General features: G+C 43.3%; 1 protein-coding gene across 3 annotated transcripts in view; it reads right to left on the bottom strand.

Moving 5' to 3' along the window:
* The window catches only part of MAU2 (MAU2 sister chromatid cohesion factor), a 297343-nt gene that overhangs the window by 268395 nt on the left and 3306 nt on the right, over nucleotides 1–25642 (bottom strand). Inside the window, exons 3-5 of one of the 3 annotated variants that reach the window (XM_068129792.2) lie at nucleotides 25173–25238; nucleotides 22320–22343; nucleotides 15388–15483 (exon numbers count right to left, since the gene is read on the bottom strand). In XM_068129792.2, coding sequence (XP_067985893.2) covers nucleotides 15388–15483; nucleotides 22320–22343; nucleotides 25173–25238 — 186 coding nt within the window. Of the gene's footprint in view, nucleotides 1–15387; nucleotides 15484–20691; nucleotides 20789–22319; nucleotides 22344–25172; nucleotides 25239–25642 lie in introns of those variants that run through there. The other 2 variants (XM_078786386.1, XM_078786387.1) reach the window with 2 other exon arrangements.

Raw genomic sequence — 25642 nt, 5'->3', positions numbered from 1 at the left:
GACCTCAATGAGGGTCCACACCTCCTCCACCCCAAAGTCAACCCTGGCAACACAAGTGTGACGGGAAAATCAACACTTCACAATTTAATACCACACTGACAGGGCAAACTACCATTATTAAAATGCGTTAACAGCCATAAAACTAATTAAATTAGTAATTTGGTATCGATATTACAATACATTTTATGTCAAAGTGGGAATTTTAATAGACTGGTGGGGAAAAGGGAATGTGCAAAACATCATTTATGTGTATGGTAGTGTTAAATTTAGTCACTGACAGTCACTTCAAGTGGCCTGGACGTTGTTGCAATGTTATGTCCAAAGAGAACAATAAATGGAGAGGTTTATTACCTCCGCCACAAAAGGTGGATGGAGGTTGTTTTCACCCCTGTCTGCTTGTTTGTTTGTTTGTTTGTTTCTGAACAAAATATCTCAAAACGTTGTAAACGGATTGAGACAAAATTTGGCAGAGATGTAGCGTATGTCACAAGGACGGAATGATCAGATTTTGGTGAAGATACAGATCCGGCTACTATAATTTTTTAGTGATTCTTCACCATTGGGAGATAGGGCCAAAAACTATACATAGCAGGATATCTCAAAAAGTTGTGGACGGATTTGGACGAAACTTGGTGGACAGGCTGGGTGTGTGACAAGGAAGAATCGATTAGATTTTGGTGAAGATCTGAATATAGATTCCGAAATGAGAATTATTTAATTTTTTAAGTGATTCTTCACCATTGAGTGATGTGGCCAACCAGGCGGAGGTATGCTCTCTACTGAGTACCATTCTAGTTCCTCAAGAGACAACAAAAAACAACTCCAGAATATTGGATCAAAGGGGTCTATACAAACCCATTCTGGTTTTCTGCTTTTCTGTCAGTAATAGAAAGTACTCTTTGTAATGCGAACCAAACACAATAGAAAAACATTCAAAAAGACCAAGATCAGTTGATTAGAATTCCCATTGATATCAAAACGAGAATGCAAGTCCTCATGAAGGACACATCCCCACAAACACAACAAAAATGGGACCGTGCAGATTTTACATTTAAATAAATAAATATATAAATAAAAATTTAGTTTGTGGAGACAGTATAGATATAAATATATAATTTAACGTGTTATGCTGGTATTGCAGATGGAAAAGTGTATAAAACCTTTTAGAGGCCATTTTTCCCCGCAAAGCAGGGGTTGGCCTTTTTCGGGCACCGTGGTCCCCCTTTTTGAAGCAATGTTTTATGGCCGGATGCCCTTCCTGCCGCCAACTCTGTTGGTTGCCTCTTGCAACACACAGGGAATTACCAGTGAACTGGTACTCACTTTGCCCACCTCGGAAAGTTGACAGGCTGAATAAACCCCCCTGGCGTTAATTCAGCGATCAACCGGGATTCAAACCCAGGATCCGAGGATCCCAAGCTGGCACCCTAACCGTTAAGCCAACACCAGGCCTAGATGGAAAAGTGCATGTAAATAAATAATTAAAGGTGGAATGTAGGTACACACAACAACAACATGCATTTTAAGGCCATTTTCCCTGCTAGAGCGGGGGTTAGCCTTGCGGTCCCCATGACAATCTTCTCCATCTTGCCCTATTTTCTGCATCTCTCCTTGTTAACCCCCTTGCCCGCATTTTTTCTTCCACCATCTTTAGCCAAGTCTTTCACGGTCTTCCCCGTCCTCTACTTCCTTCTACATTCATTTCCATCACTCTTCTCAACCAGTCACTTTCATCCTTCCTCAACACATGACCAAACCATCTCAACCTGTTCCTCTTCACAGCATCAATCACAGGCTCTATTCCCATCATCTTTCGCAATTCATCATTTGTCTTCCTCTCAACGATACTCCGCACATCCATCGAACCATTCGCATTTCCACCCTTTCCAACCTTCGTTGCTGCTCTACGTTCATTACCCATGTCTCGCTCCCATAAATCATAACACTTCTCACACATGCAGCATACACCTTTCCCTTCAGCTTCAACGACACTCCCCTCCTCATCAGCAGGCCACTCAGTTCCCGAAACTTCTTCCATGCACATCTCACTCGAGCAACCGTTGCCGAGTCTGATCCACCTTCTCCATTCAGCATGTCTCCTAGGTAACAAAATGTTTTCACACCTTCCAGCTTCACGCCGTCTCCAAGATCCAACTCAACATTTCCTCCATCTGCAGCTCCCTCTGTGCACACCTTACATTTAAATGTAGCTGCCACACTGGTTAATGACCCTCTCAGACCACTACATTTTTGATGAACCCACTCAGCGCACATTGTACATTGAATGGAGTTCACTCCGACACCCTTCCTGCACACAGCACAGGGCCACTTCCCAGTTCTTTCCACCTCACCACATGCTTTACCACTTGCCATCACCTTTGTCTTTCCGATATTCACCTTCAGACCTGTTTTTTTTTTTTGTTTGTTTTTTTTGTATACTGAATCGAGGCTCGTGAAAGAGCTAACATTTATTTCACAAACAAATCAAACAGACAAACAAAATATATAAAAAGAGGGAGCGGAAGACAAGATGGGGAGAGGAGGGGAAGCACACAAACACAACATTTGAGAGCAGGGAGAAGTGTGTGAGGAAGAGGGCTTGGGGGGAGGAGGCGTGGGAAGGGGGGGAGGGTGGGGGAGAAGTATAAAACACAAGGGGACCGAAATTAGCAGGGGTAGAAAAGATCAAGGTTTTGGATGGGGGAAGATAAGAGATGGTGGTGAACAACTGTTTTAAAGACCTGGAGGGTGGAGTGGGATTGAAGAGAGTGAGGGAGTTTGTTCCAGAGGCGGGAGAAAAGAGGAATGAAGGAGTGAAGGTGAGCAGAAAGTCTTGATTTTGGCAGTTTAACCATAAGAGGGTTGCAGGCAGATCTTGTGCGACCTGTAGGAATATTTGGGGGACAGAGCCCAGAGAGAGCTGGGGGGGCAAGGCCAGTGAGGAGTCGGTAGAAGACGGAAAGACCACCAACCTGCGTGCGGTGAGTGAGTGAAAGGCCCTTGGAGTTAGCTTCATCGCGGGAGATTCCAATGATTCTGAACGCTTTGGTTTCAACAGCGTGAAGATGAGCTAGGTGTGAGGCAGGAGCACCAGACCAGAGGGGAGAGCAGTATTCCATAGAGCTGCAGATGAAAGCCTTGTAAGTGGTGAGGAGCTCAGGTGTACCAAGGAAGGACTTCGCACGACGGAGGATGCCCAGTCGGCGACTGGCTTTGGAGGCCAGATTTGAAATGTGGTTTTCCCAGGAAAGATCATGGCAGATAGTGTAATTTTGTCTCCATACATTCCTTCCACTTGTTCATCCTTTCCTTCAGTCCATCCATACTTTCCGCAATCAACACCAGATCATCTGCACACAACAACTCCCACGGTAAACCCTCCTTTTCGTTCTGAGCCAGCACCTCCATCACAGCTACAAATAGTAGTGGACTTAGTACCGACCCCTGATGCACTCCCACCTTCACCTCAAACTCACCACTGTTCCCGTCCTTCGTCCTTACAGCTGTGCGCGCTCTTTTGTACATTGCCATCACTACTCTGATCAACCATGCCTCCACTCCTAACTTCCTCAATGCCCATGTCAATACTTTGCGTGGAACCCTTTTGAATGCTTTTTCCAGATCAACAAACCCAAGAAACAACTTCTTCCTCTTCTCCATGCACTTCTCCTGCAACTGCCTCACAATAAAAAGCGCGTCTGTCGTTCCTCTTCCTGGCATAAATCCAAACTGCATTTCGTCGATCTTCACTTTCTTGGTTTCCTTATCCTCCTCTCCAACACCCTTTCCAATACCTTCATTCCATGCTCCAATAACTTTATCGCTCGGTACGAGCCACACTCCAGAGGGTCGCCTTTCCCCTTGTATAGAGGGACAAGGGTACTCAGTTCCTAATCCACTGGAATGCAGCCTTCTTTCACCACCAGATTACAGATCTCTGTCATTCTCTTCACACCCCAACTTCCTGCTGCCTTCAACATATCTCCCACAACTCCCGTCGACCCTCCCGCTTTTCTACTCTTCATTGCTTTTATCGCTTCCTCAACTTCCTTCTCAGTTATCTTCTCTGCCGGTCCTAAAACTGGGTTACTCTACTATGTTGCCATCCCATTCATTCTCTGTATTCAACAGCATTTCCATATATCTTTTCCATCTTCCTTTAATTGCCAATTGTCATCATGCCAGCTGGCTGGGTGTGGGTTCCTCTATCACCAGCCATGGCACCTCAGCAAAGGACTTCTGCGACTCATTGGGACTGACACAATCTGTCAATTTCCCGACCCGGATCTCAGTCAATGGAGTATCTTCTCTTCTGGACTTGGTTATGACTAACTTCCCTGCAAATGTCTGCTGCTCTTCTTCTGCTCCAATCGGTTCTTCTGATCATGTGCTTGTTAAAGTGGACATCTCACTGGCCATTCTCAGAGAGCCTCCTCAGCGCCGACGAGTCTGGCATTTCACTCAGGCCGACTGGCACGGTCTGCAAGCAGCCATCAATCAACTGGACTGGTCTCCCATCTCTAATGCCTCTGACATCAATTCTTCATGGGAATTCTTCCAAAGCAAACTGCTCTCTCTCATGCACAGATTTATCCCATCTCGTCTTCAGTTGTCTTACCCTTCCTCCCGTCCATGGTACACTGAATCTTGTGGTAAGGCAGTTGCCCTGAAACAACTTGCCTTTGCATCTTGGAAGGCAAATCCAACTGAAGGCAATCTCAGTTCCTTCCACCAAGCTCGAAACAAGTGTGTTTCTACCCTCAGGAGTGCCAGGAAGCACCATCTCTCCACACTCAAGATTGAACTCTCAAACCTGTCTCCTTCCTCCAAATCCTGGTGGCATCTGGTCAAATCCGTTGCTGGTGTTTGTTCCCCCTCCATCCCCTCCCTTACCTCAAATGGCTACACAGTTGACACCACACGTGACAAAGCCGAATGCCTCAACTCTGTGTTTGCCTCAAAATCTTGTGTCCCAAACCCACCTCTCTGTTCCCACCTTTCCCAGTCGAACCCAACTGCTCCTGGACTCTGTGTCCTTCTCTCCTGACAAGGTGGAGAAGTTTTTATCAAACCTCGACTCTGATTCTGCAACTGGACCAGATGGCATCAGCCCTCGGGTCCTAAAATCCTGCTCTGCCGCTCTATCTCACCCTCTCTCTGTTCTTTTCACCCTCTCTTTTGCTCAAGGTCATCTGCCAGCATCTTGGAAATCAGCAAACATTACCGCTTTACACAAAAAGGTGCAAAAACAGATCCTTGCAACTACAGACCAATCAGCCTGCTCCCAATTATCAGCAAAGTCATGGCATCCATCATTGCTTCAGATATCAAATCCTTCCTCTTCTCCAATGGCTTGATCTCTGATCATCAATTTGGATTCAGACCAGGTCATTCTACTCTGGACATGTTGCTTCTGCTGTCTCAACAATGGATGGAGGTCCTCAATGCCAAACAGGAAATCAGAGCTGTCTCACTTGACATATCACGTGTTCTGGGCCCTGTGCTATTTCTGGTCTTCATCAACGACCTCTCCGACTCTCTGGAAAATCCTCTCTATCTCTTTGCTGATGACTCCACTATCTGCCGTTCCATTCCTCATCCCTCAGATCGGCAGTCTGCAGCCTCCTCACTCTCTGCAGACCTGGACAAAATCACAGACTGGTCAAACAAGTGGAACATGTCTTTCAATCGTGACAAATCTCACACTCTTACAATGTCTCTCCGAAAGGACCGACTGGACAACCCTCCCATCTACTTTCTCAACAATCCTCTCCAAGAAGTTCTGTCGCTCAAGCTTTTGGGTCTCACTATCTGCCATGATCTTTCTTGGGTTAACCACATTTCCAAGCTGGCCTCCAAAGCCAGTCGCCGACTGGGCATCCTCCGTCGTGCGAAGTCCTTCCTTGGCACACCTGAGCTCCTCACCACATACAAGGCTTTCATCCGCAGCTCAATGGAATACTGTTCCCCCCTCTGGGCTGGTGCTCCTGCCTCACACCTTGCTCGGCTTCACGCTGTTGAGGCCAAAGCTTTCAGAATCATTGGAATCTCCTGCGATGTAGTCAACTCCGAGGGCCTTTCACTCACTCACCGCAGGCAGGTTGGTGGTCTTTCTGTCTTCTACCGACTCCTCTCCGGCCTTGCTCCCCCAGCTCTCTCTGTGCTCTGTCCCCCCAATATTCCTTCAGGTCGCACAAGATCTGCCTGCAACCATCTTATGGTTAAACTGCCAAAGTCTAGGCTCTCTGCTCACCTTCACTCTTTCATTCCCCTTTTCTCCCGCCTCTGGAACAAACTCCCCCACTCCCTTCAATCCCACTCCACCCTCCAGGTCTTTAAAACAGCTGTTCACCACCATCTCTTATCTTCCCCCATCGAAAACCTTGATCTTTTCTACCCCTGGTAATTCACCCCAGAGTCCTTGCAGTGTTCATATGTTTTATTCCTCTCCCACCTCCCCCCAAGTCCTCCCGATGTCCCTGCTCTCAAATGTTGTGTTTGTGTCCTTCCCCCTCTCTCCCCATCTTATCTGCCACTCCCCTTGTTTTTTGTGTTTTGTGTGTCGGTTTGTCTTTTTGTGTGATTAATGTTAGCTCTTTCACGAGCCTCGATCTTGTATACACAAAAAAAAAAAAAAAATTCCATCTGGGTCCACAACGATTTGTCCCACTTCATCCTTCAAGTAACTCACCCCCATCACATCACACCTCTCTTTTGCTATCTGCTTTGCAATCCTGTATACTGCTCTCTGACCCTCTTCCGAATCCAAGCGTTCTCCAAACATTTTCCTGAATGCCTCCTGCGCCTTTGCTACCTCTTTCTTTGCAGCCTTCTTGGCTGCCTTATAACTTTAATGCTCTGCTGTTTCTGCTCCAGTACGCTTCGCCTTCTGCCACTCCTTGAACTTCTTCCTCTTCTCGTCAATCCTCTTTCCAACTTAATCATCCCACCACCATGTTTCCGAGTGCCTCGGTGGTCCTTTTGTCCATCCACATACCTCACCAACGGCTCCCAACAGACTAGCTTTCATTGACATCCAACCACTTTCAAGCTCAACCACATCATCCTCTACCCTACTCAGCCTCTCTTTTAATGCCTCCCTTCCTGTCACCTCTTTCAACCTCCACACCTTCATTCTCGGTTGGTCCTTCACCCGCCGAGCTCTCCTCGCACCTTTCACCCTGATGTCGCAGACAACCAAGTGGTGCTGTGAAACAGCCTCCTCCCCCGGGATCACCTTTGTGTCCCGGAGGTGCCCCCTATCTCGCCTACGCACCATCAGGTAGTCAACAGTTGTCGTCGGCCCACCTGACATGTATGTAACAAGCTTATTATCCTCTTTCTGGAACTGAGTATTACAAATCAACACATCAGCTCCATCAGCAAACTCCAAAATCCTTTCACCTTCTCCATTTCTCACACCATATCTGTAACCCCCATGAACTCCCTCAAAACCATCCATACTCCTTCCCAAATGTCCATACTCCTTCCCATTTAGGTCTCCTCCTAGCACAACAACTTCCTCATCTTTCACGTTTTCCATTAGCTTCTCTATCGCACACCAGAACTTGTCCTTCTCTTCATCGCTCCGACCAACCTGCGGAGCATATCCTGAGATGACGTTCACCAAGAGCTTTCCAATCATCATTTTCACCATCATCAACCTATCACTCACTCTAGTCACACTCACCACACTGTCTACAAACTCCTCAGAGAACAGGACAACAACACCATTCACGCCCTCCAGGAACCCTTGCCACACAAACTTGTATTTCTGTCCCTGCCTACCCTTCACCATTCTCACACCACTTCCCTTCCATCTCGTCTCTTGCACACAACATATGTCCACTCTTCTTCTGACCAATACTTCCACCACTTCTCCTGATCTCCCTGTCATTGTCCCTACATTCCATGTCCCAAACCTCACAAACCGATCTCCACTTTGGGCTGTACCCTCCCCAGATGTAGTTGTAATTGTCATGGTTCTCTTTTTGAGGCAATGTTTTTATGGCCAGATGCCCTCCCTGACGCCAACCCTCTTAGTCGTCTCTTACGACACGCAGGGATACGGTGTACCTATTCTAATCCAGGGTACACACTGGGAAACGTTTAAAACATGGAAATTCTAGGGGGAGGGGGGGGCATCACGGCTGCGGCGGCCCGGTCAACACCACACCACGTCGGCCCGGTCAGCACCACACCACGTCGGCCCGGTCAGCACCACACCACGTCAGCCCGGTAAACACCACACCACGGCGGCCCCGGTCAGCACACCACGGCGGCCCGGTCAGCACCACAACACACCAGGTCATTTTAAAACAAGAATAACAGTACAATAACAATATTAATCAATTGTACAACCAATATATCATTCCTATGATGGTACCATCAGTTTCGTACAATATAACTCACTGTGCTCCAAGTGAGCGAAAAGAACATTCCGAATGTCTCTATCCGGCATCAAGCCAAAGTCGATCCACACTCCAGTGATGGTCAGAACGATGTCGTATCGAGACCAGAATCCCGTTCGGTTGACAGTCCCACTGCTAAAGATGGGCAAAGGTACCCTCAAGAGGCAACTGGGAAATCACACCTTCGGGTATGGATGTTCAACGGCTCCCAACACGGCGAACCGCAAATTCCCACTCGAAATCCACGTTACACATGCAAACCAGGCTAATGGCTGGATGCGTTAAAATGGTTGGAGCGAGGTAAAAAAAAGCTGGAGCGATGCGAAATCAGGCGTGAGGCAAAATGGCCAACGGTCCATTCTCGAGACCTAACGGCACTCCAATGATTCTCTTCGGAATAAACCGCAAAACCTGTCACGCAGGTTTATCTGTCACAGCGATAACAACTCTGTCGCAGGAATCCCTTTCCCAGGAAACCCCAAAGTTCGCTAGTGACCCACGTTCACCAGCGTTTGATCCAGACCTCCAAGCAGCTCGGCTCCTTCTCCACCTTACCCGCTCCGCCTCCTTTTTCTCTTCTTCTTCCTCTTCTTCCGGTTTTCGATCCGGTTTCCGGTTTCTTTTAAAACATTAATTTATTTTACCTTTTGAAAACAGATATCTCTATTTCACTTAAACGATAACAATAATAGTACATGCAACCAAAAATGTTTACAGTGGATGAGAACCACAACAACGGAAGTGACGAATCCGTAACACATGTTATATGCAGTCACATGAAAAAGTAAGTACACCCCATGTAAAGTTTTGACTTTTTCAACATATTTCAACATACAGCTATTTGATCTTCATTTCAACAATATTGATAGATAAAGGTGATATAATATAACAAATATCATGAAACATTTACATTTTGTAGTCCATTGTATAATTTAAATAAACATAAATGCAAATTTCGCATGTGGAAAAAGTAAGTACACCCCGACATTTATCACTACTTCAAACACCTAAAATTAGAATCAGGTGCACCATCTCAGGTGCAAATGATTAGAACATCGTTAGAGAGGATCTTGGAGGAACCTGTCTTATTTAAACCTCAGACATTTAGTTTGGTTTGCTCTTTGTTGTTGAAGTGTGCGGCGTCACCATGCCTAGATCAAAAGAGCTCTCGGAGGCCTTCAGAAAGAAGGTTATAGATGCCTACGAGTCTGGGAAGGGATTTAAAAGGATCTCCAAACAATTTGAAATCAATCATTCGACTGTCCGGAAGATCATCTACAAGTGGAGAAGATTCCAAACAACTGCCAACTTGTTCAGGCCAGGCCGCCCCAGGAAGTTCAGCCCGAGAGCAGAACGCAAGATGCTGAAAGAAGTCTCTAAGAACCCCCAGAATGTCATCACGGGACCTACAGGTAGCTCTTGCCACTGTTGATGTCAAAGTGCACGAGTCTACCATTAGAAAGAGGCAGCACAAATTTGATCTACATGGGAGGTGTGCCAGGAGGACACCGTTGCCATGCAGAAAGAACATCAGGGCAAGACTAAAGTTTGCCAATGAACACCTAGGCAAAGACCAGCACTTCTGGAACAATGTGCTCTGGACAGATGAGTCAAAGATAGAGCTATTTGGCCACAGTACCAGAACACATGTTGGGCGAAAACCAAAGACAGCATTCGACCACAAGAACCTGATACCAACTGTATAGCATGGTGGTGGAAATATTATGGTTTGGGGCAGCTTTGCTGCATCAGGGCCTGGGCAGCTCACCATCATATAATCCACTATGAATTCTTCATTGTACCACAGGGTGCTTGTGGATAATGTGAGGCCATCTGTCAGAGAGTTGAAGCTCAACCGAAGGTGGACCTTGCAACATGACAATGACCCTAAACATACCAGTAAATCCACCAAGGAATGGCTGAAAATAAAGAAATGGAGGGTGCTGGAATGGCCAAGTCAAAGCCCGGATCTAAATCCCATCGAGATGTTGTGGGGGGATTTGAAACGAGCTGTGCATGCAAGAAACCCCTCAAACATCGCACAGCTGAAAGAATTCTGCATGGAGGAGTGGGGAAAAATTTCTCCCAGTCGATGTCAGAGACTGGTCGACAGTTATAAAAAACGCCTACTTGAGGTTGTTTCTGCCAAAGGGGGCAATACCACCTATTAGAGCCAAGGGTGTACTTACTTTTTCCACATGCGAAATTTGCTTTTATGTTTATTTGAATTATACAATGGACTACAAAATGTAAATGTTTCATGATATTTGTTATATTATATCACCTTTATCTATCAATATTGTTGAAATGAAGATCAAATAGCTGTATGTTGAAATATGTTGAAAAAGTCAAAACTTTACATGGGGTGTACTTATTTTTTTCACGTGACTGTAGCTTCCCAAGTGGCAAAACTCAATATATTTAAAAAAACACCCTTAGAGGGCCATTTTGCCCCGCAAAGCAGGGGTTGGCCTTTTTCGGGGACCGTGGTTGTTGTTGTTTGTTGGGGTTTTTTTTGGTTTTTTTTTTGTTTGTTTTTTTTTGGTCCCCTTTTTGAAGCAATGTTTTACGGCCGGATGCCCTTCCTGCCGCCAACCCTTTTTGTCGCCTTTTTACGACAAGCAGGGAATTACCAGTGAACTGGTACTCAATTAGCCGACCTCGGAAGGATGGCAGGCTGAGTCAACCCCCCTGGCGTTAATTCAGCAATCGACCGGGATTCGAACCCAGGATCCTTGGATCCTAAGCTGGCACCCTAGTCGCTAGCCCAACACCAGGGATACCAAGTGGCAAAACTCAATGACCATTGAAAAGTTGCAGTTGAAAGAAATATCACAAAACAAAGAAATAAATAAATAATCTGTTAAAACGTGACCAATAAATAATAATTGATCAATGATAATAATAAATACAGAGAGATGCAATACCCACGCGAACGCCACACCAGTAACCCCCAACAAAAAAACTAGCCCGTGTCGTAGATAGCAAGCAGAGGGCACTTTGGAAATTTTTACAAGTTAAAAAATAATTATATGCCAAAAAAATATGAAATTAACATACACAAGTAAACAGAGGGGAAATTTTATTTTTTAACAATTTAACGCCCAAAAGTTAAAATGGTCCACTTTGTCCATCAAATAAAACTAGAAGCACCTACTCCCTATAGAAGTGGCAAGGGAGGCAGGTGTGTTTAGTTAGTGTGAGGCAAAGGTTTGGGTGGGAAGGGTGGATTTGGGGGGGGTCATGTTATGATTATCCTTATGACTATTAATAAAAAAAAAACACACACACACGCCACAGCTCCATTAAACACTTTTACAGTGCCCTCCATAAATATCGGTACAGTGAGGTCAAATTTGTTATTATTGCTTGATATACATTGGTGCAAGCTAGGCTAGGTACAAGCCCTGGTGTTGGGCAAGCGGCTAGGGTGAGGGCTTAGGATCCTAGGATCCTGGGTTCGAATCCCGGTCAATCGCTGAATTAACGCCAGGGGGTTGACTCAGCCTGTCATCCTTCCGAGGTCGGCAAATTGAGTACCAGTTCACTGGTAATTCCCTGTTTGTCGTAAAAAGGCGACAAAAAGGGTTGGCGTCAGGAAGGGCATCCGGCCGTAAAACATTGCTTCAAAAAGGGGACCAAAAAACAACAACAACCACGGTCCCCGAAAAAGGCCAACCCCCGCTTGCGGGGAAAATGGCCTCTAAAGGTGGTTATATATTATATATTATACATTACAGTACTCAGGAAATTTGGATTTGAGATCAAAAGATGAATATGAGGCAAGAGTGGGGAAGGTCAGTTTTTATTTCTTGGTATTTCTATGGATTTATGTTTTATCATTGTATAACAATAGCACTTTATATTTTCAGTCCCCCCTTTTAGGTAAGCATAAGTATTGAAACAAATGATGGCAGGTGTTTCTTGTTGCATTGATCGTTTCAACATAAAAAGAGTTGTGAATGTCTAGTCTTGGTTTTGCTTTTGGAGTCAATAGGCATAAACCAACATGAAGAGCAGAGAAATGTCTGAGCAATTTGGAAGCTGAAAGAACAGAAGGATTTAATTCGAACCAGAGCACAAAAATTGGGCAAGGCAAATGCAACAATTTGGAATATCTTGAAAAAGAAACTACTCGTGTACTTAGCAATGGACAACGGTCAGGTCGGCCAAGGAAAACAAGCGTTACGCCTCGGTCCCCCGTCGGTGAAGTGATATGAGTTGACAAAGTGGAAGACGCAGAAAACATGCTATGATATGATATTTCGCTCACAAGGTTCAGACATACATGGAGGCGGCCATCTTGGATTTTGACGTGGCGACCCAATTTTCAATAGCTTTCTTCCTTGTGCCTAGATACACCCAAACACCAGATGAGAAGTTGGTACTTTGCTTATTTTCCAAGATATTTCACTCACAAGGTTCAGACATATATATGGTGTCGACCATCTTGGAGTTTGACGTGGCGACCCAATTTACAATAGCGGTCTTCCTTATGCCGAGATACACCCACACACCAAATTAGAAGTTGGTACTTCGCTTATTTTTCAAGATGTTCATCTCACAAGGTTCAGACATACATGGCATCAGACATACATGGCGGCGGCCATCTTGGATTTGGACGTGGGTTGCACCCACACACCAAATTCGAATGCGGTCCTTCGCTTATGCACGCACACACGCACGCAAACACGCACACCCGCACGCACGAACGGACGGACAGACACACGGACGGAGGGGAAAACCATAGTCCCCCTTTTGCTCCGCTGTGCGACAGGGGACAACAACTGCAGTTGATGACAAAAAAAAAAATCAGAGCTGTGAAGAAAACCCCTACTAAAATAACTGTCAGTGACATCACCAACAACCTCCATAGCGCAGGGGTGAGGTGAAAGTATCACAATCCACCATTCGCAGAAGACTTCGGCAGCAGAATTACAAAGGCTCCACCGCAAGATGCAAACCTCTCATCAGCACCAAAAATAGAAAGGCCAGATTAGAGTAGAGTCGCAGTTGGGTTTTATGGACAGACGAGATCAAGATAAACCTTTACCAAGCAAATGAGCAATCAATCGAGTCAGCGAGCAAGTCAGCGAGCGAGCAATCAAGTCAATGAGCAATCAAATCAGCAAGCAAACAAGCGAGTGAGCGAGCAATCGAGTCAATGAGCAAGCAATCGAGTCAGTGAGCAATCGAGTCAGCGAGCAAACAAGCGAGTGAGTGAGCAATCGAGTCAATGAGCGAGCAATCGAGTCAGTGAGCAATCGAGTCAGTGAGCAAGCAATCAAATCTGAGCAATCAATCGAGTCAGTGAGCAATCGAGTCGGTGAGCGAGCAATCGAGTCAGTGAGCAAACAAGCGAGTGAGAAATCGAGTCAACAAGTGAGCAATCGAGTCAGTGAGCAATCGAGTCAGTGAGCAATCGAGTCAGCGAGCAAGCAATCAAGTCTGAGCAATAAATCAAGTCAGTGAGCAATCGAGTCAGCGAGCGAGCCAGCGAGCAATAGTCAACAAACGAGCAATAGAGTCAACGAGTGAGCAATAGAGTCAACAAGCGAGCAACAGTCAACGAGCAAGCAACAGTCAACGAGCGAGCAATAGTCAACGAGCGAGCAATAGTCAACGAGCGAGCAATAGTCAACGAGCGAGCAATCGAGTCAGTGAGCAATTGAGCGAGTCAGCGAGCGAGCAATTGAGTCATTGAACAATACAGTGATTAGAAAGAGCTTTGTATCTATTCAATGTTTTAAAAATTCCAATTGCTTAAAGTTGCAAGATACAATGCAAAGATACAAATGACAGCAATGCAGAAAAGGGAGAAATCTGTGGCACATTCTTACTTCGGTTAGTTGGCAAAATGAACATTCTTCAACAGTGGATAAAAGCCAAAGGGAAACCTGGTATAACTGCAATTCAAGTGATTGGTGCCATTCTTGGTATGGGAATGCCACCGTGTGGCAAAAATGAAAACTACATTAAGCAACCTCATGATGGCACATCGAAAAAGGATTATACAACAAGATGAAAACAAGGAAATTAAAAATAATGAATTGCTTATACTGTGCATGTAAATCCTCACGTTGCTGTAGAACTGGGAGCCATGTGTTACAACGGCTATTGCCTCATGGACCCTGACCAACAAGATGTGTTTGTCACACACCAACACACGTCGTCCACAGAAGCAGATCTTGAGAGGCAGCCAGAATTACACACAAAAAAATAAGAACAAGATCATCCAGCTAAAGCAACAGAATACTGCATTCTCAACCTTTTATGTCAGCTCGGCCGGAGGGGTGAGGCAGTGTGCAGGTTATCGTGAAAGGTGGTCTGCTTTGACACCTGTGCAATGCAAAATAGCTCAAATATCTTTGTGGTGCAATTGTTTTGTCTGCCTCTCAAGATCGATTTGTGTGGACGACAGATGGGATAGTGGGTGGGGAACGCATTCTATTGGACAGGATCCATGCAGCTATATAACCAGTGAGGCACACGGTTCCTGGTTTGATATTAGAATAGGAGTTTATACATGATATATGTCCTCAAGGAGGAGTGGCCAGCTTATTCAGAGATTGGGGTATCTCCTCCGTGCTAACAACGGCCAACAGGACATGTGTTTGCAGATGACGCTCTTTGCAAGCGAGCCAGCCCAAAAGGTTGACATTGTAGTTTTCTCGTACCTATAACACTGACCACTTTTATACGGGATGCTGTAATGAGGAAGAACATCTGCTTGTCAGCCTGCACAAAGCTAGAAGGATTTGTACTTTTTTAAGTGTTAACAGATGCCAGTTTAACACTGCAAACAAGAAAGAAAAATTGTCATTGCACTATGCTAAAAAGGTTTTTAAAAAAGAACTTTTAACATGTAATTTAGAATCAAATTTTAACTCCAAAGTAAAATTGACTTTTTCCAAAAAGCACAAAACAAAAAAGTTAGAGGCCAGGAAGGGGCGAGAGAATCATGGCATGTACTTACAGCTAACTGAAAGAGGAGCCGACAATGCCAGTAGGGTGTCTGTTGGGAAATCTGGATGGCTTTACGGAGAAGTGGCTTTGCAGAGTCAACCAAGTTCTGTTGGCACAATAAAAACACAATGTGACAATGCCTACACACCTACTCCGTACATTGAAATGAAAAGGCACAAACACTCAGCCAGGTGTAGAACTTTTGTGCATCACAGTAAAAAAAATGAACGAACTTTTTGACTAGTGACCAACTCACCATTTCTATAATATCACTCAGGACATTAAGATGTTTACTGTGAACTGATCAATCAAACCGAGAAAGCAAAAACACCTAAATCAGGCAAAACAACACATGTGTGACTGATGATTTGAGAAGTCTTCATCTGGCGTGGGAAAATGGATATTTAAAGGGGAAACCAAACGCACAGACCGCCGAAACACTAATATATCCCTTGATAACCAACAAAAGAGATGTGATGTGTCGTTTGCCGATTTATAAAGTCAGTAATTTTGCGATTAAAAGTCGAAATATTCTTCTTCTTCACACTTAACCATGATGTCACTCTCAGAAGTCGACCGCCATATTTGTACTGTCTATGGGTTACATTGCGGTACAATTGAACTCAAACAGCAAATTATTTACGATTTTCCAAATGTATGCCTAGTTGATGCATCTTTGGTGGTTGTAGTAATACAAACAGAGATGGTTTCATGCTACACCAATGGCCGAAAGACTAAGCTTGCAGAAATTGGATGAGCTTTCTCCGAAATACCCGAGTGTGGATCGGGCAGACACAATGTTTGCTTTGGTGTTTGGAACATTTTACAGAGCACTGTTATGAAACAGCAGAGATGGCTATAGATCTTGTGGTTATCTGCCACGATTGAGAGAGGATGCCATCACCACAATAAAAGTGGAAGAAACAGCCGCCGCTCAAAACTGTAAGACCATCTCTTGCGAGCTGCCAGCACATGTGTAAGGGTGATTTGAACGGTGAATCAAAAGCCTATCAGCCTGCTGAGACCGATCAGACCTCCCCTTGGGTGGGACATCACACGGCACAAACACAGCACGGACTTGATGGTGGGACACGACACAGCATGACCATAGACACAAATGGTGTCCCAGTAAAGTATGAAACGGGACGATCCTGTAACATACAAGACAACAATGCGCTGCAAGATATTAAATCTCCATGGGAGAAAAGACGACAGCCTCAAGCTAACACAAACAGCGTGGAAGAGTAAATACTCTGCAGTAAAATTAACAAACATGTGGAAGATAGGCTGCACAGATGCAAAACACAATGGAGTTTACAGTGGGAGAACATCCATGAAAAGAAAAATGGAGTCGGAGAAGTATTCCCAATGTGTTTCCACGTGATTAGCGAATAGCCAGCGAGTGGTAAACGGAGTCTGCTGAAAGTTTGGGGAAGAAAACGTTAAGAAACCATAGGCTGACTGTCCCAACAACAAATGTGCAACTGAATGAAGATCACCCACTGAGAATGTCCAAATCTCTTTTTCCAATTAAATTGCCCCAGGTTTAAGGAAAAGTACTGGAAGTTGATTGGTTGGTCCTTCCTGCTAAAACACACCCAGTGAAAAGAACAAAAAAAAAAAATCTGATATACTCGCTGAGCTTATGAAAAGTTGGCCACAGGTGTTGCATGTCGAGCGCTTATTGGCATTGAAATGTAAAACAACACAGCTCGGTTGTTTGTGATTTCCATGGTATGAAAAGTGTGTTGACATAAGAGAGTACAAACACATTTGTTTGGACAAGAAAGTTTGGGAGCTAGTGCTAAAAAGAAATTATTCAGACTGAGCAGCTTGCTCGTTGCAAAAAATTGTGCATGCAATTACGATCTAGAGTGAAGTCGATGGTGTGTCATTGCGAATCCCCACGCTTCCCACCAAGTTGAAAATTGACACAAAATTTCCACCAGAAATAACCCAACATCAAATTATGAGTTAAAAATTTCCCCGTTTTGACCCCTCCCAAATCCCCACCTCCTGGGGCAGGAACCGGGGTTCAAATCACACAAAAATCCTTACATATTTAATGTTTATTTTCCGCACTCTTAAGACCGAATAATTGCAGCAATTGTTTACATCTTTCTTCTGCAATGAGCACAGGTAAATCTTTAAGGGAATCAATATATTTATTATACATGCAAGGAAAGAGGTGGTATTTTGCGGAGGAAATCAAGGTGAATTGGGAAGAAAGGGAAAGGAAATGTAGAGAGGTATAAAGATGGGAACAAAAATTTCACCATTTTGTAGATACAATATGTAGATAGTTCCTCGTTTAGGTTTCTAATTTGTCTTTTTCTGAACTAGAAACTCCATTACATTTCACTTATACAGTACAGTATACCGTTTGACGGCAAACATAGTGTCTAACTTAACTTAACCTTTACTTAAGAATATATTAGCCAAACTTAAGTACATACCCAGGTGAAATTCACCACAGGGGAAACCATGTAAGACTGGGAGATAAAACGACGCAGCATCCACCGAGTGCTTGCCATGTTCTCGGTTCTTCACTAGCGGGTGAAGCGATACAATGGCAGACGGTGCGTTAATCTATGAAATATTTTTTAGAAGGCACACTACAGCACTGCACTTAAAATTTTTGAATGACCTTGTAATCGGACAAGCGTGACTTAAATTGACTATTGTCCCATTATGTGTTAATGACGTTCTTTTGAAACGACGCAAATCGGTGACTTGCTGTACAGCATTGGACCAATCAAGAGGTAATGATGGAGTCATCAGAAGGAAACTGGATAGGACTTGCGTTTTAGCTGCTACCACTCAAAACCAACCAGGCACAGCCAAGCGAACCTCACAAAAACTATTTGCAAGAGTTCACCTCTCCGCAAACAAAGAAAGAGAAAAAGAAGAACCCAAAAAAAAAATTTTTTTAAGGGAAAAAAAAAGTATTGAGTAAAAGACAAAAAACACAGACCAAAAATAAAGCAGACTCCAAATCTGCTATTGTATCAATGAGCTCTGAACTGTCGAGCCCAAGTTCAATCAATAAACTATCACCCTACTGTTTCGCAGGCAGAGTAATACATCAATGTGCGTACCATCCTTCAGATGCACGTTAAACAGGATGTCCCTCAGCTGGCATTAGCCATTGGACGTTTCAGACTTTGCCACGAAAGATCCGACGGCATTCTTTGCGAAGAGCAAGCGAGTTATCATCATCGCTCTTACAAATAAAAAAAACACTGCCTGGACTGCATGTAGCAAGTGAACCGTTCTTTTAAGCTAATTGACACCAGGTTACATTGCTTCTGCAACATAAACAAATTAACGAGGTAGTTCGGATGTTACATGCTTATGCTTTCTCTGGTTCTGAAGGGCAAACATGCAATATGTATACGTGCATATTATGTACATGTGCATGCATGTCACCTAAAAGGTGATAGAAGAGAGGGAGAACAACAAGAATACCTACTAAAAGCAAAAGCTACAGTGAAAGGCATATACAGAGCCTTCAGAAAGTATTCACACCCCTTGACTGTGTTCATATTTTGCTGTGTTAGAGCCTGAAGTTAAAATGGATTAAATTGAGATTTTTTTGTCACTGATCAACACATAATACCTCATAATGTCAAAGTGGAATTTTTTTGGCTATTTTTACAAAATTTTAAATTAAAAGCTCAAATGTCTTGGGTCAATAAGTACTCAACCCCTTTGCTATGACGCTCCAAATTGAACTCAGGTGCATCCAATTTCCTTTTATTACCTCCACCACCAAAGATGGATGGAGGTTATGTTTTCACCCCTGTCTGTCCGTTTGTGAACAAAATATCTCAAAAAGTTGTGGACGGATTCGGACGAAATTTGGCAGAGATGTAGTGTATTTGACACCGACAAAATGATTAGATTTTGGTGAAGACCCAGATCCGGCTACTAGAATTTTTAAGTGATTCTTCACTATTGGGAGATAGGGCCAAAAACTATGCATAGCAGGATATCTCAAAAAGTTGTGGACGGATTTGGACGAGACTTGGTGGACCGGTTGTGTGTGTGAGACAAGGAAGAATCGATTCAATTTTGGTGAAGATCCAGATCCAGCTAGTATAAATTTTTAAGTGATGATTCACCATTGAGTGATATGGCCAACAAGGTGGAGGTATGCTCTCTACTGGAGTGCCGTTCTATTTATCCTCGAGATGTCTCGACAACTTGATTGGAGTCCACCTGTGGGCTAATTCAATTGATTGGACATGATTTAGAAATAAACACACCTTTCTATATAAGGTCCCACAGTTGACAGTGCAGGTCAGAGCAGAAACTCGACCATGAAGTCCAAGGAACTGTCCGTAGAACTCCGAGATAGAAATGTGAGGCAGCATAAATCTGGAGAAGGGTATAAAACAATTTCTAGTGTTGAAAGTTCCCAAGAGCACAGTGAGCTCCATTATTAGGAAATGGAAAGAATATGGAACTACCTAGCCTCTTCCTCAAGCTGACCATCCGATTAAACTGAGCAACCGGGCAAGAAGGACTCTTGTCAGGGAGGTAACCAAGAACCCAATGGCCACTCTGACAGAACTACAAAGTTCCTTGGCTAAGATGGGAGAACCTGCCAGAATGACAAGTCTCTGGAGCACAAATCTATGCTTTATGGGAGAGTGGTCAGACGGAAGCCACTCCTGAGAAAAAGGCATATGACAGCATGCCTGGAGTCTGAAAAAAGGCACATGAAACATTGAGAGAACAGGCAAAATATTCTGTGGTCTGATGAGACAAAAATTGAAATCTTTGGCCTGAATGTAAAGCATTATATGTCTGGCAGAAACCGAGAACAGCTCATCACCCATCTAACGCCATCCATGCTGTGAAGCAGGGTGGTGGCAGAATCATGCTATGAGGATGCTTTTCAGCGGCAGGGACTGGGAGACTTGTAAGGATAGTGGGAACAAGGAATGGTGCCAAATAGAGGCAAATCCTTGAGGAGAACCTGCTTCAGAGTGCAAATGACCTTAGACTGTGACTAAAATTTACATTCCAACAGGAAAATGACCCCAAGCATTCAGCCAAAGCAACACTGGAATGGCTTCAGAACAAGAATGTGAAAGTTCCCCAAGTGGCAAAACCAAAGCCCAGATTTGAATCCCATTGAGATGTTTGGATGTTTGGAGGTTTATCGTGCCCCATTAATGTATGGTTTTTTGTTTTGTTTTGTTTTTAAGAGCACACTACCTCAAATTCGTAACAACTGTCAAGTTGATGTGGTAATAAAGTATTGAATCTTGAATCTCTGTGAAAAGACATGAAGATTGCTGCTCACCGACGCTCCCAATCCAACTTGATGGAAAGACATGAAGATTGCTGCTCACCGACGCTCCCAATCCAACTTGACGGAGCTTGAGCAAAACAGCAAAGAAGAATGGGAGAAACTCCCCAAATCCAGATGTACAAAGCTGATACAGACATACCCAAGAAGATTCGAAGCTGTAATCGCTGCTAAAGGCACTTCCATGAAGTACTGACTCAGAGGGTTGATTACTTATGTAACTTAGATATTTCTGTGCTTCATTTTAAATAATTTTGTAATAATTTCTATTAAAAAAAAACCCTCCACTTTGAAATTATGGGGTATTATGTGTGGATCAGTGACAAAAAAATCTCAATTTATTCAATTTTAAATTTAGGCTGTAACACAACAAAATGTGAAAAAAGTAAAGGGGGTGTGAATATTTGTGACTGGCTCTGGCAAAAGCAGACACTTGGGGGCATTTCTCTTAGCGAGAAAAAGCCGAAGAGAAAATATGACCACAGGGACCAAATTGAGATTTCAATATGGATAGAAAGAGTAACTTCTCTACATTATTATGCACAACAACATTTTTCAAAGAAACAACAGATAATTTGTGAAATTCGACAAAGAATCTAAAATGTCATTCCCAAAATGTGCTCAGAAAGTCACGAAGATCGCGAAATTTCGATGTTTTACTACGAGCCATACATCGTAATTCGAAGGAGATCCTTGACACATGTTTGGTATAAACGAAAAGCTCTACGTGTGCACATTCTTTGTGCGTGTGAACTGTATTGTGAACTTTGAACCTAATTATCTCCATTGTTTAAACGAAAATATAATTGTCATTAAAATACCATAACTTCGTTAATTTTCATCCAATTAACATAATGTATATATCAAATGAAAGAGAAAAGCATGGGGAATCAGATGATATCAAAATCTAAATTTTGATTTTTGCCCCCAAGCTCTGCTTTTGCCAGATCCAGTCACATTTTCTGAAGGTAGTGCATCTTCCTTAACCGGAAGTTTGATATCAACCAGATGTCGAGTTATGTTATTTCTCTCTAATTAGATATATTTAAAATGAACTTATCAATTTATGCTATTTGGCTGTATTTTCACACGATGTTTATGTACTCACATGAGGCATGCACTGTGGAAATACTGAAGTAAACTTAGGTTTTATTAACCTAATTGCCATTTGTTGAAATGCACAGAATGTCAACACACCAAGTCTGGCATTTTTGATCCATGAGGACATAAGCTCCAATTCCCATATCCCCTCACCCAGCAATTATTTTCCTTCAATAGTAGGGTATGTGTTTCAAGAGAGCATGGAAGCAAATTAAATAAATTAATAATCTACTAAAATATATATTTGTATCTCTTCAGCTATGAAGCATCACATTGGGCACGACAGCTCATCCATGCCACAGTACGTTTACCATTAGCTTAGCCACAGCCACCAAGAGCGTGGCCTGTTTTCTTATGGATTAGCATTCATGTGTGTGGAACACAGTGTTGATCACAGTTTGTTTGTTTTCTGCCATTTTTCACATTTTCTTCATCATGCTTCAATGACTGGTGTGCCCCTTTCAAAGAAGGCGACAACCAGCTCGTACGTAAGTGTGCACACATGCACCATTACCACTTACGAGGGTGGTAGTACGATTTGTTTCCTGGCAGTGGGGGGGGGGGGGGGGGGGAAGAGGTAGCGTTCAATAAAGTTGAGGCTCATGTAATTGAAGAAAGAAAGAAATAATAATAATAATAATTCAACTGGGTACCATATATGCTTTATGTTTATAAAATCTAAGTAAATGTATTATATGAAGTACTGTAATAGTAACAGAGTTCGTTGTAATAGCAAACAAGTAATAAAACTAGAAGCCCCATGTTTATCACCAACTTCTGGCACTATCGCCACCCTTCCGCTCCGCTAGCAACAGCGATGTGGCTCGAGGAAACCACCTCAGAGCCTTGCAGCCACTTGCATACAGGTGTGCTATCTTAATTACGGTATCCAGATATTATTGACCACCTACACTCTACAGGGTGAGTCATGAGTCAAATGTTTCAAAAGTTTGGAACCATAGGAAATATTTTTAATTTATCTTGTTTTTTTAATAAATATTTTAAAGAAACCTTCATACAAGAATCAATATGTGTGTGCATGTCAGTGGCTCGCCATTTGAGCAAATATAAAATAAATATCCCCACGATTCCAGTTTGTCGTTTGCTGTCATCTTATTAATTATTATTATTATTTATTAGGCTTCCAAACCTGGAGCTGCAAGCCTATTGCTCTTGCTGGGATCAATAGTCTTTCCTTTCCTGCAAATTTTGTCACTCCTATTTCTTGGAGAACGCCACACCGATAAACTTGAAACTTCACATGATTGCTCCAAATCAATGAGATCTCAGGGTATTATGTGTGTATTCATGGAACCGGATCCGTCGAAATGAAAGGTGGCCATCTGGGATTTACGAAATTTTTTTGGAACAAAGACATTTCCACATCTTTGCCAGAAGAACATCCATGAAGTGTTGGAGATATTAATACCTATCCAGACAATACGCACAGCTTTATTAAGGTTTGCACTAATGCCATTTGCAAAAATGACAAATTTGAAGGTGTCTTATGGTTCCTCCATGCAGCTCCAGGTGGTATTGCTCCAAAACCTTGCTTGATAGTTGCTAACAACTGGATCAATTGATTTGTAAAAACAAAAAAGATAAACTTTTACTGTTCAATCCCGTGACAACGGTGTATCAGGTACGCATGGACATCAAAACGTGATCGGTGCGGTTTGTTTTGACCAAAATGTGCAAACTTCAGTCTCCCTGGATCTGATTTACTCCCGTGACTGCCTTGGAATGGCATCCCTGTTTTCAAAAGCACGATAATCCCCTGCAAGCACCAATTTTAGAAAAAGTACAATTTGGCCTTTCAGAGGCATAAAGACCAAGGTGCACCCATCAATACTCCGTTTCATTGAGCAGGGCAACTGGGCTTCAGCATTTGTCATGAAAAATAAGTTTGCTATTTCTTTTAGGTTTCTGGATTTCCACCTTCACGTCAATTTATAAAAGCATGTCCCAACATACTCATGTACCAGCTTGTACTTTTCTCTCTGAGTTACGATATAACGCAACGTCCTTTTAAAACCCTCGAGTCAGAATGCATTTTGCCAATATCCACGTTTAGAGTGCACAATTCCAGTGTATAATGCTATATTCCACCTGCATCTTTAGATACAGACCTTGCTGCAAGCAGGATTCTCTCCCACGGGCAAAAGTGGCTACGGCCAAGTTTTAGCAAACTGATCGCATTAGTCAACAAAGTCATTTCCTTCACGTTCTCTGATCAGTTCACCTTGACTGAATGAAGAAAGTTCATGCGTATCTTGAAAGTATTGCCAATACAAACGGTATTCCGAATGCAATGTTCCCACAAAGCCACGTTCATACATTTTTTTTAGAAAACTTGTGTCTTCAAAAAAAACCGCCCTCGCATCGACTTTCTGTTAAGGGTCTCTATTATTATAAACCTTCTGCTTTCATAAAGAACTCCATCAGATAAATGATTGGCAATACAATACAAATCAACACAAGAATGACCTATTCGATGATACGCCTTTTCAACTAAAAAGGAGAGAAAATAGCAAAGCACGACGAACTGTACACCATTCAAGACACCCATCGCAATAACATGGAACAGGAAGTTTCAGTTCCGCTTTACCTACGGATCAGTGTTGTCTTGTTATTTTGTGTATAATAAGGAGACGTTCACTGGGGTCCGAGCACGTGCCGTTGCTAACCGGGATGTACTTGCACCGAAGTTCCCACACGTTCTGCATTGTCTACTCTCATTTTTAAAACTTTGTATTCTAGCTGGTACTGATAGAATGCTGGGGTCTGCGTGCGGCAAATTTCATTGGCCGAGGTGATGTGATGTAAAATGCTGAAATATTTTGCCCAAGTACGAGTAAACAAAGGTTTTTGAAAGTGGCAATAATGTGATTTGTGTTCTACAGTGTTCAAGTAATTCAACTGATTAAAATTGAGATTTTAAAGCTTGTAGAAAAAAATTAATTCCGTGAGTTCACCACCGTTGATGCAGCGTCATATACACCGCCTTATTTAACACGTTACATTATTTCTTCGTGCCTGTTGTGATGTTTCCCGTTTCTAATGATTTTGATTTCACAGCTACACAGGTAAAAACATTATCTCACTCCTCTCTGCACATGCGCGATCGAGATGAATTCAGTGCCAAAGTGCTGTTAAACGACAGGTTTGCTTTCTGATTCGTGTTCAAAATAAAACGTTCAATTGAGATCAAGTTGTTCAAGGGGGGTGGGGTGGGGGGTCAATTCAACTTCAAGAATCTCAAACTTTTCATTTCAAGCACTAGCATCAATCGAAAGTGCTTCGTTAACTCGAACGTGAGGAAAAATATCATATCGGGGATGGGGGCAGAACAAACGACACGTGGTCAAATTTACCTGCTGGCAGTAGAGCTCTGCTAAAAGGCTTGCTGCTTCAAACTTGACATCTTCAAAAGAGGGAATCTGATACAACACTAGTCAAGAAACTGTCACACTATAAAATGAATGAGACGAGTGGCGTTCATGAAAGCTTTCACAAAAAGAAAACAAAGGGAAGCACACCTGAACCCACCAAATGACAGCAAGGTGTGCGACTACCTTCACCAGCAGAGAGTAAAACGTGCACAGCCAAGCTGGTCTGACACACATCATGGGACAAACATGCATGTGGACCACCAGCAGAAAGTTATGTGAACAGCCAGGACAGATAACCCCACCAGCGAGGCACGGAAAATGGCAGGACACATGAGAAGGGACGTCCACAATTGTGACCGGTACAGTACTGCACGTGTAGTCGTACAAGCAAAGAGAGCCACATAGGAGGTAGCTACGGCACTGCAAGACCAGACTGGCTATGAGGGGAGTTG

The sequence above is a fragment of the Myxine glutinosa genome, chromosome 11, assembly GCF_964187855.1.
Source record: "Myxine glutinosa chromosome 11, kmMyxGlut1.1, whole genome shotgun sequence".
NCBI classification, from domain to species: Eukaryota; Metazoa; Chordata; class Myxini; order Myxiniformes; family Myxinidae; genus Myxine; species Myxine glutinosa.
The sequence above is the reverse complement of the archived record's forward strand: the minus strand, read 5'-3'. Positions and strand labels throughout refer to the sequence as shown.